This window comes from Pocillopora verrucosa, chromosome 9 (assembly GCF_036669915.1).
Source record: "Pocillopora verrucosa isolate sample1 chromosome 9, ASM3666991v2, whole genome shotgun sequence".
NCBI classification, from domain to species: Eukaryota; Metazoa; Cnidaria; class Anthozoa; order Scleractinia; family Pocilloporidae; genus Pocillopora; species Pocillopora verrucosa.
The window spans coordinates 12,792,599-12,802,691 of record NC_089320.1 but is presented as its reverse complement, the minus strand read 5'-3'; the positions used below and the strand labels follow the sequence as shown (position 1 = coordinate 12,802,691).

The 10,093-nt window shown below is 37.0% G+C and overlaps 1 protein-coding gene across 2 annotated transcripts in view; it reads right to left on the bottom strand.

Annotated features, from left to right (window-relative positions):
* Positions 1–10,093, bottom strand: part of LOC136276713 (ultraviolet-sensitive opsin-like) — a 60,446-nt gene continuing 50,353 nt past the window's right edge. For both annotated transcript variants that reach the window (XM_066171881.1, XM_066171880.1), the window contains one exon: positions 1–1,095. In XM_066171881.1, coding sequence (XP_066027978.1) covers positions 8–1,048 — 1,041 coding nt within the window. In that variant the 5' untranslated portion in view covers positions 1,049–1,095 and the 3' untranslated portion in view covers positions 1–7. The remainder of the gene's footprint in view (positions 1,096–10,093) is intronic.

Genomic DNA, 10,093 nt, shown 5'->3' with positions numbered 1-10,093 from the left:
GACTGCTTCACACTGTAGTTGCGACTCTGCCAACAGATGTACGGGTACGCCTTTCGAGCAGTTCAGAACGTTCCTCAGTCGTATCACGACCTAACATCTTCTTCAGGATGACCTTGAATGCCAGTCTATAATCAGAACTTTGAAATGCGTAGATAAAAGGGTTTATCGAGCAGTTCATTAAAGTAAGATACTTTGAACCAGTTTGGAGATACAAGAATGAGTGGTTCACTTTACTCACTTTTAAGATGAGCAGAACTCCATAAGGAATGAAAGCTACGAAAAACGCGACAGTAAGCAAGATCAGCAATGTCACTAGTTTTCTTTTTTCTCTCGTTTCCTCTCGTGTGTCACATCTTTCGCCTTTGCTTCCGCAAACTGTCTTCTTGAAATACATTCCATAAACGATCTGAGAGTAGAAGAATGCGATCAAAGAAAATGGGACCAATGTGAGAATGACAACCAAGCAATCAATGTAGACCATCATTTCATATTCTTCATCTCCGAGAGAACAAAGATAATCCTTTGGATCCCAATGGAAGGTAGATAGCAAAGGAATAACTAAGGCAACGGCAACCATCCAGATTCCAGTTATAACGTAAGCAATCCTGTCAATGGTCAGTCTACCGGTTACTGAAAATGGTTTAACCAGAGCTTGGTATCTTTCGAAGGCCAAGATTGTTAACGTGAGGGCAGTTACCAGTAGCGTGATAATCGCGATACTATTAGTGAAGAAAAATTTACAGACAAAACTTGCAAATGCCCCAGAATGAGCAGCACTGTACCTCGTGGTTATCAAGAACAGGATTGCTGTAAAAAACAGCGTGGCAATGTCTGCAGCAGCTACGTTCACCAGGAGGTAGTTGGTGGTGGTTCTCATGCTGCGAAACATTTTCACAACAACAATAACCAACGAGTTTCCAATGACACCAACGGTTATGATCAGCCAAAAAGAAACTATTTTCACAGCCTCAACAGTCTCCATTGAATGATTAGGCATAGCCGTAAGATGTGTGGAGCTTCCTGTTGTGTTGTTGTGGAAAGCCTCCATTAATTTTCTTTATTCCGAAACAAATCACTCCAATCAAATTTCTGTAGCTATGATAAAGAAGAAATTGAAACTCAGTTAGTATGAAAAACTAAACCCTCTCATGAGAAATTTCGATATACACGTTCCTAAAACCTTGGGCGAACGAGCTTTCTCGGAGAAATCTCGTCTCTCTTATTAATGCAAACATCTGCGCGAATCACAGCGCCTCTTTATCTAAAAAGATAAAATTAATGCATGTTCATTAGGGATAACAACAATGGTAAGTGATTGATCGATGATCAAAGCGCGGAAGTCAGTATCAACAGAAGTAGTTACTAATGAGTGTTATATGTTTTGACGGGTGGTATCTCAGGTGCCTTTACCTATCTAAAACAGTAACACTTAGATTAACTTCTTCCTTTCATCTGTAAATGACAAGAATGATGATTGAGACGGGGACGCAAGATAATCCTAATTTGACTTTGGATTGAAAATGTTATGTTTACCAAATAAACAGTTAAAAAAATCAACATGTATTGTCACTCTGTCAGTTTCCACGGGTCTTTTATCAACAGGGTTCTTAGGCTTTCAATCTTTAAGTCAATCTATGAATCGTATGTTGATAGCATCATTTTGAACAAAGCCTAAAAAAACATTTTTTGTTTGGATGACAATTTGTTTTCGAAAGGTGTTGCATTCGATTTCCATGCAATGCACTATTGCTACCATTCCTAATAAAATGTGTTCATGCATCCTTTCCGAGGGGCTAAATGTGTTTTTCCTCGAGGAAAACTTTGGCATTCTAACCTGAGATCATCTTTAAAGATAGAAACGACTGTGATGTCTACTCGTTAAATATTTGTTTTTACTGTGAAGCGCAAACCGTTTTCAAGTAACCAAATGTCACTTTTTTTTTGACGGCGGTCGATGTTGAATTTTTAGTGTTCACTTAAAAGGCCTTGGCAACAGGAAAGTTTGTCTCTTCTTCTGTTGAAAAAAAAAACACTCTCTTATCTTGAGATACATTTTCAACATAGACCTTAATCACTTCGATCTGGAAATTGGTCCGAAGGGTCACCTAGGGAATATTCCCCAGTAATATCCCGCTGTTTCCTTATCCTTTGGGCTATCAGCGTTATACATGTAGCAGATTTCCGATGGATAGCAAATCGTGAAAATCTTATTTTGCAAAAATTTTTTTTTGCGTCTAGTGTCGGCTCTTCCCTCATTTGGTGTTTTTAAAAGCAAGAACGGCGTTATTAATAGTTAAAACTGAAAACATCGCAATTGTTTTATCAGCTTTTGCTCTTTTACAAGGATGATGGCAGATTGGAAAAAGCATTCATGTTCACCTTTCAAGACATTTTCGAACATCCTGCGCTTTTTCTGATATATCGTATGTGAGTTATGTTTTCGAAAACGAGAAGTGAATCCGAACGCGGAAATTTGATAAAGTTAACAATATCATGAACAGAGGGGGAAATGAATAATAAAATCTAGTTTTTCCCGAATGTTACATGAGAGGGTCAATAATCATAGGTAATGCTCAGGCAGCACATGATCTTTGCCAGTTAATAACCCACTTTCTAAATCGTCTAGGGCGACTAAGAGAGGAATAAAGATGGTAAACAGTTCCGCGTAAAACTGTTCTCTTGGTCACCTGCAACTGATTTTTAGCCTTTCCTTAGTATAACCCTCGTCAAAGTGTTACATGGTGTTTAATTAAGGAAATGAGGGATAGAAATGGCCCGCAAATCTAGCTGAATTTAGCGCAGAGATGCACCCAAAAAGCATAACTTTTGAAAGACCTTCTGGTTGAAATTTTGCCAGTAGGATAGCTGTTTTATCAACACTTTCGAGAGAAAAGGAAAGCGTGATACGAAACAAATTTACAAGCAGGAATTAAAAAAGCTGAACTGACTGGAAAGTGATAATTTAAAAAATAAAATTATCAGATTCAGTACCTTATAAGTAACTTAAATCTACCTGAACCAAAGTTACAGGAATGAGTAAGAAATTTGGTTTTAGAAAGAAATTTCATCTACCTTTTCGTGGTGATAAAGACACACGAAAACTGCACAATACATAACTGTTACCGAGCCTTAAAGATGAACATGGCTCAACCAAAATGGACAGAAATGTTTATTTTAACCCTTTAACCCCTCAGAGTTAATAGCATCTAATTTCTCCTTACAATATCACCACTGAATCACATATTAATGTAATGAGAATAAAGGAAATTATCACCAGCTAAAGAAACTCTTGCCTGTTCGACAAATTCTCCTTGTCAGCTCCAGAGAACAGTATGGAGAACATTAATACTGATGTTAGGACGTAAAGGGTTAAAGAGGCGATCAAGTTACCTTTTAATGCGTTAACCGAAAATTGTGGATCCGGTTCAGAATTTCGAGCTTCGATTATCTGACAGCTTGAAGAATTTTGAAAGGAATTGAAGTAATTGAAATCTTCGAATTGTTTCAATATTTAACCAGCGATACTTCTCGTTGAGCTAAACGTCAACACCAACCTTCGTGTAAAAGCGTAAAAACAAACAAACTAAGCTGTCAAATTTGAGGTTTTCGCGGTACAGAGAGCATTAAGCATAATTATAATGGCTGAAGATAGAACACAATGGTCAATTTCACCCTTCGTTTCGAGAGATAAACTGATCGATAAGCGAATCAAAAGTTTCAGCCTAAAAGAAAAATAAAATTTTTAAAGGTATACAAAAAAATTGAAAAATTAATTATAATACTACAGAGATAATTTGGACTACTGAAAAATATATTCAGTCGGAAGCTCTCTACGCAAATTCTACCTGTTCATCGATTGGGAAGCACGGCTTCCTGATTCGGCTTTAAAAAAAAATGTAGTAACAAATATTAACATTAAAAAGGTTTGCGTTTAAATCTTAGTGTTGAATAATTTAAATTGCAAATTACGATGATGAATAGTTTCTAAAGCTGACCTTTGGAGCGAAAGCCCCTTGTCGTTCGCTATGACAAAGGGTTAACGCTCAAGACGTTATCTTAATAAACCCTTAACGGTGGCCAATTTTCATAATTCACTCAGTTGATCAATCCAAATTATCCTTTAACAGCCCCACCTACGCAGCACCAGTTTCTAGAAACTTACGTTCCCTTATTAATTTTATGATAAAAATGGTTGATCCTCTCTTCGTAACAGGTAATTTAGTGTTAACAACTGAGTGGAAAACGTACCAATTTAGTAAATTGGTCACCGTAAAGAGTTTGAAGGCCGACGTTTCTAGCGTCAGCCCTTCGTATATCGCTCTACCGAAGGGCTAACGCTCGCAACGTCAGCCTTCAAACTTCTAACGGTGGCCAATTTTCAACTCGGTTGTTAACACTAAATTACCTGTTGTACTCTCCCACCGACGCAGCACCACAGTTTCTCTAGAAAATTACCCCCTTTATTCACTCCTCTCTTCGTAAGTTTTTAAAGGTTTAAAAGTTTGAAAGTCAAACGTTCTTGTTAAAACCAGCATTTTAAAAGCCGCTTGGAGAATTACAAAGCTGAGCAGACATGGTGCCGATTGGAAGTGACACATGTACATGTCAGGATTGATTTGCATGTAATGAGTTGATCTCTGATCTTATGGCAAACTAGTCAGTATTTATCAAGGCATTATTTATTACGCTGGGGGGGGGGGAGGAAGCGTGGAGATTTTGGGTGGAGGATCAAATGGTTTTCAGTGGGAAAGGAGGGGGATTCAGTCGTCGCCAATATAGTATAAAGGAGGGACTAGTGCCAATAACAAGGGAGGGGGGGGAGGGTAATATTAATAATACAGAGCGAGCCTTATGGAAGGATCATGCAGGTAAATTTTTATTGTGACAGAACCAAGTCCTCCCCCCCTTCTTGTTACAGATCTTATTCTTCTTCTGTCATGGACTAAGTTCCCTTTGGATGATAGCGCTTAAGTTTAAGGCCGGTTGAAGCAAGTTTGACTCTAACTTGTTTAGAGAAACAAAATTAAATCCGGCACACTCTTTAACCACCATCGTTAGTAAGAAATCGCAACATGGGGTAAACAGAGGGCAGAATGAAACATGAAGCGATATCTCACGCAATTTTGTCTTTTTGTAATTACTCAGGATCATCAATACTCAGCAAAGAATTGAAATAAAAATGGATTACAACAATGTTCCTCATAAATTTACTTCAAAGATTTCAGCTAAATTGAAAGAAATGAAACTGATATTATTACGTGCACAAAGTAAGGACATGCTTTGGATAAAGGAATATGCCTGCTTTGAATCATTTAGTGCCAAGAATAGAAATTAACATAAGTAACTCGGAGGAAAGAAAGAAAAAAAGAAAAACTGAATTTGACATGCTCGCTATTTTAAGTTATGATTAATAAATAGCTGTTTTACAGCTAAACCAATTGTACATTATTGAGATAATAGAAATTCGCCATTCGATATTTCATTTAAGTACGAAAGAACACTTACGGAATTATGAAGAACGTATTTCTTTATGATTCTTGTAAGCTGATTAGTTGCGGCCAGCTCTTATAATGAATTATGCATGTGTGTATACTCTTGGAATATTCTATGAAAGCAGATACTAGTCCACCAGTATAGGATATTCACGTTTTTATGCACTATGCTTACGAATTTGAAGTCAAGATAGACTCCCTATGGCAAAAATAAGACCGAGTAACTGTTTCGATAAATTTGTTATGTAAACAACGAGAATTAACGAAAGCATATCGTCCACTAAACGTGATCGCTGCTGGACGATTTGTGGGAAAACGCGGTAAAGGTAAGATTTACGTAAGCTTTTAGGTAAACTATGATTAGGAGCGGAATAACTTACCTGGGGCTTGAGAATTACGTCACCAAAAGGTGAAAACAGTATTCAACAATATACAGAGGGTATCCAAGAGTAAAATTTTTTACCGGGCCGGATAAGTGTTCTCTTAGCCACGCAAAACTTTCTGACGTGTGATTGGGCAGAGGGCTACATCTTTTGACATGCAAGCTTGCGGGCTCTTGTAGCATTCAAAATGATATGTCAACGCAGGGTGAGAGAAAACAATAAGGTTGAAAACCAAGAAATTACCTCGTGGCTAAGCATTACAAGGAAATCATTATTCGAAGTTAAAAATTAAATGTAGAATTAAAAGATACCTTTCTGACGAAACAATTTCGTTATGATGTGCAGGAGGAAAGATCTGTATCTTGAGGCAGTAACAATAAAAAATAAAATAAGTGAGTTTACAAACGGTATTATTTGCAGAGTATGTTATGGTAATTCTCAGGTAATAAAAATTGAATGACAATTCCATATAGTGCTTGATTCATGTCAGTTACAAACTTCAAAATAAAGATGCATGAAAGTAATGAGAGCATTGATGTCAAAAGAAAATTTTCCAAATTAAACTATAGACTACAACTTCTCTATCACTGTTATGATGCTTTCCTTTTTTACGTTTTTTTTCGTTTAAGAATGTTGGCATATTTCTTTTTAACCGTGCGGAATGTGTCAGTGCAAAAAGGTAGTATTTAAAATCAAGGTGAATCTTTTGATCGAAGTAGCTTCTCGGTTAGTTCGTTTCGCTGGCTGGAGACAGCCGTTCTTTCTTGCAAATCGCACTTCAAAATCGCATCGAGTGCAGCCTAAAGTAAACACGGCAATGTAAGTGTCATTCTTTCAGTTCACTCTTTTCTTTTATCTAGTTATATTTTAAAGTTTTGTGTTTTGTAACTTTCTAATTTAGTTTTAACCAATCTTGAAATATTTAACCGTAAAACGAAGTAGACGCCAGGGCAGAATATTACATAAAGAGCGTTAAAACTTCCTTTCTTTACGGGGACAACAACAAAAATATCAACTGAGAGCTTTCGCATTAGAAACGCGTTTAATTTATTGTTCCGTGTTTATTTTGTAAGTAGAGATTTGACAGTAAAAGAGTCAGAACGGGGGAACCTTAGTCCTTGTTTAGAAAGCTGACTCAGTTTCAACATATTTTTCTTTTATCCCAACACTTGTTGACACCAATGTTATTACGTATAGATTTTAAATGCATGTAGCAAAAGCTACAGTCAGTTCTATAGTGACAAGATTGTCTCTCAGAGTCATAGATTCGCGTGTCAGTTAACTTTTGTGTTTGTAAGATGATAGGCAATAGCATACATTAACTTGTGCGGTAGGAAAATTAAAACGGCCTTCGCGTAACGAGCATTGAATGAATAATTTCTTATACCTTGGAACCCGTTGGCAAGATTTGACCAGATGAAAGAAGTTATCTCTCAATAGATTAAAATCTTTATTTTGTCTTACACTCTTTCACTTATATATTTATACCCCTTCACACGCGTCTTTTTGAAAACTTCTGTCTTCTCTTTAGTTTTTTTTGTCATGAAAACACCTGTTAGACATGAGTATATTGTTCTTTAGTTGATTAAGTATTACCCATACCCTTTTGTTTGATTAATTTACATGCACCTATTTAAAGCTGAAATTTATTTAAGGTTTTGGCAAGCTGGACAAAGCCGGAGTCGTTAGATAATATCATCAAAATGACTTGATAACAATAACCTAAGCCCTAATAACCTATTATTAGGTTTCACGCATTATTTAAAGCCATCTCATGTTTAAAGAAGCAAGATCTTCATTTGCTATGGTATACCCTCAAGGTTGCCAGTACTGATCAGAAGGTTTTCCAAAAACCTACTTTCAGGCTGGTAAACACCTATAGCTTCAGGGATCTACGCAGGACGACAGAAGTAGGTAAGTTTGAATATTTGTAAACATGAATCAGAGAGGACTAATAGTTTCATAAAAATAATTCTACATGTACAACGAATGTTGAGCAGTTGACCATCAAGAGATCGAAGGCATTAAGAAGATCATCAGCGCTGTCATCATCCGGGAAAAAAAAAGTTTGGTTACTGCGGTAAGTAGGCGTTTTCTTTTGTAAAGAGAATGCCATTCATACAAAAAGACAAATGCATCCATACGGACGCATCTGTAAGGTGGAGATTTAAAAATTTTCAGGAGTTGTCTGATCTACATCCTCGCGATTTTCTTCTATTTTCTTTGGCTACATCCCGCGTAATGGCAAGAATACTCGTTTTCAGTATTCGGTTCTTTTGTGTGCAGATGACTACATCACTTTCTGATGACTTGAAATACATGCTTCTATGGAAAACAGTTCATTCGCGCACAACGTTTCAAATAAATATTTTTCGCGAGATTAAGTTTCTTAGGGCTTTGTGTAGAATTTCACAAGCTGCCCCTAATATCCACCTGCACACCTCAACACATTAAATTAAAGCGAAAAAAAAAACAGTACGGAGCAAGTTACTGTTGAAAATTTAAATATCCAAAAATCTTTTTCAAATCATTGCAGAATAATACTTGCATAATATGAAACTGCTGATAATTTCTTGAATTTGTATCGTTCGTGAGCTTTATATGAGGCATTAAATCTATTTTGATTAAGGTATCCGTCAGTATTTTTCACCTAAGGAGGGAGGAGTGGGGATCGAAGTATCTTGTTTGGGGAGTTACAAGGTTTTCAGGAAACGGAGCAGGAATCAGTTGTCGCTAACGGAGTTTACATGTAAATGGGCGACTAAAGAAAATTGACTCCTTATTTGGGGGATGATTACAATACTACAGAGCCTTATCGGGGAATCAGGTAGAGTTTGTGAACACCCAGAGGCATGATATAAAATGACTCACAGTTCATCCTTTTTGTGATAACGAGTGACGCGGACACAGAATATCATTTATATTTTCCTCGGTCAACGTAAGCACAAATTAATGATGGATAGGAAACTATTTAGCCATTAAAGCCAGTTAATGGAAATTTTCCTCTTCTTCCCAAGTCTCTTATAACCGTAATTATGTGGACAAATTATTTGATAAAAATCGGCAATGATCTCGAAATTTCTCTTAGGGCGTACATTTGTAGAAAATCGAAGGCTTTTTTTATCGCAACCCGAAATCTAAGTAATCCTAACAGCCAGTAGGAACAAAAGAGTACCTGATTCTAAAGGAGTCCACGGTAACCATGGAGGATCAGAGAGAAATCGCATTACTTTTAACCATCTATTGTAAAAAAAAGCCTGTATACGTTTGGAAATTATATGCATAGGGTTTTGTCATGATATTGCCCAGGATCTGACCAGCGGTCATCATATCACTAGTCCCTGGGCCACTGCATACAAAAATAAGCATTAATCATTATTCACTTGTGATGTGACTTAGTTGAGTTCCTCTTGCTTCGCAATAACGTGTGTGTGTGTCCTTACAATCTACGCCTCCTGTTTTAGATCTAGAACAGAATTAATCCATATATATTGTGGAAAATCGAAAGATTGATTTTTGGGTTATGATAATGTCGCAATGTTGTGAGCTTCTCCAAAGTTACCAAAATCAGATGAAGGGGCAAAGCCACGAACAAAAACCATTAAAATCAAATTGTAAAGTTTTGACCGCTTGACTGGCTGTCGAGATCGACTTGTAGGAATATCTTCCACAGAATGGGCAATGACTGGGCAAGGAAACCATTTAATGCGACGGTCATTGCTCCCGGCTCGAAGCCGAGATCTTGTTTTCACGGCCGCTATCAACAGCACGTTAAGCATGCGTTAAACTGAGAAGGGACAGTCAAGCAACGCTTTTAATGATGACATTGTTGATATAACTAACCTCCGGTGGGAAAAAATGAAGGCCTTATGAAGAGAGATTGAACCTTTAGATCAGCGCGTTGAATCTTAGCAGTTTTTTTCTTCGGCTTTGATTGACCAGCTCTACTCTAATATGCATGCATTTCCACTTTTCATTTTTCGCGTAATTCTCGAGTTTCTCCTAACGTAACAATCGAATGAAAGAGAATCCTAACAAATGTGCGAGACATTAGAAAACAATCGAATGAAAGAGAACCCTTAAAATGTGCAGGATGTTAACGTAACAATCCAGTGAAGGAGGATCCTGAAGGAATACCAGATACAAATATAACAATCCAATGAAAGAGAATTGTAAAAGTGCACAAGATACTAACGCAATATTTATTATTCATTTCAA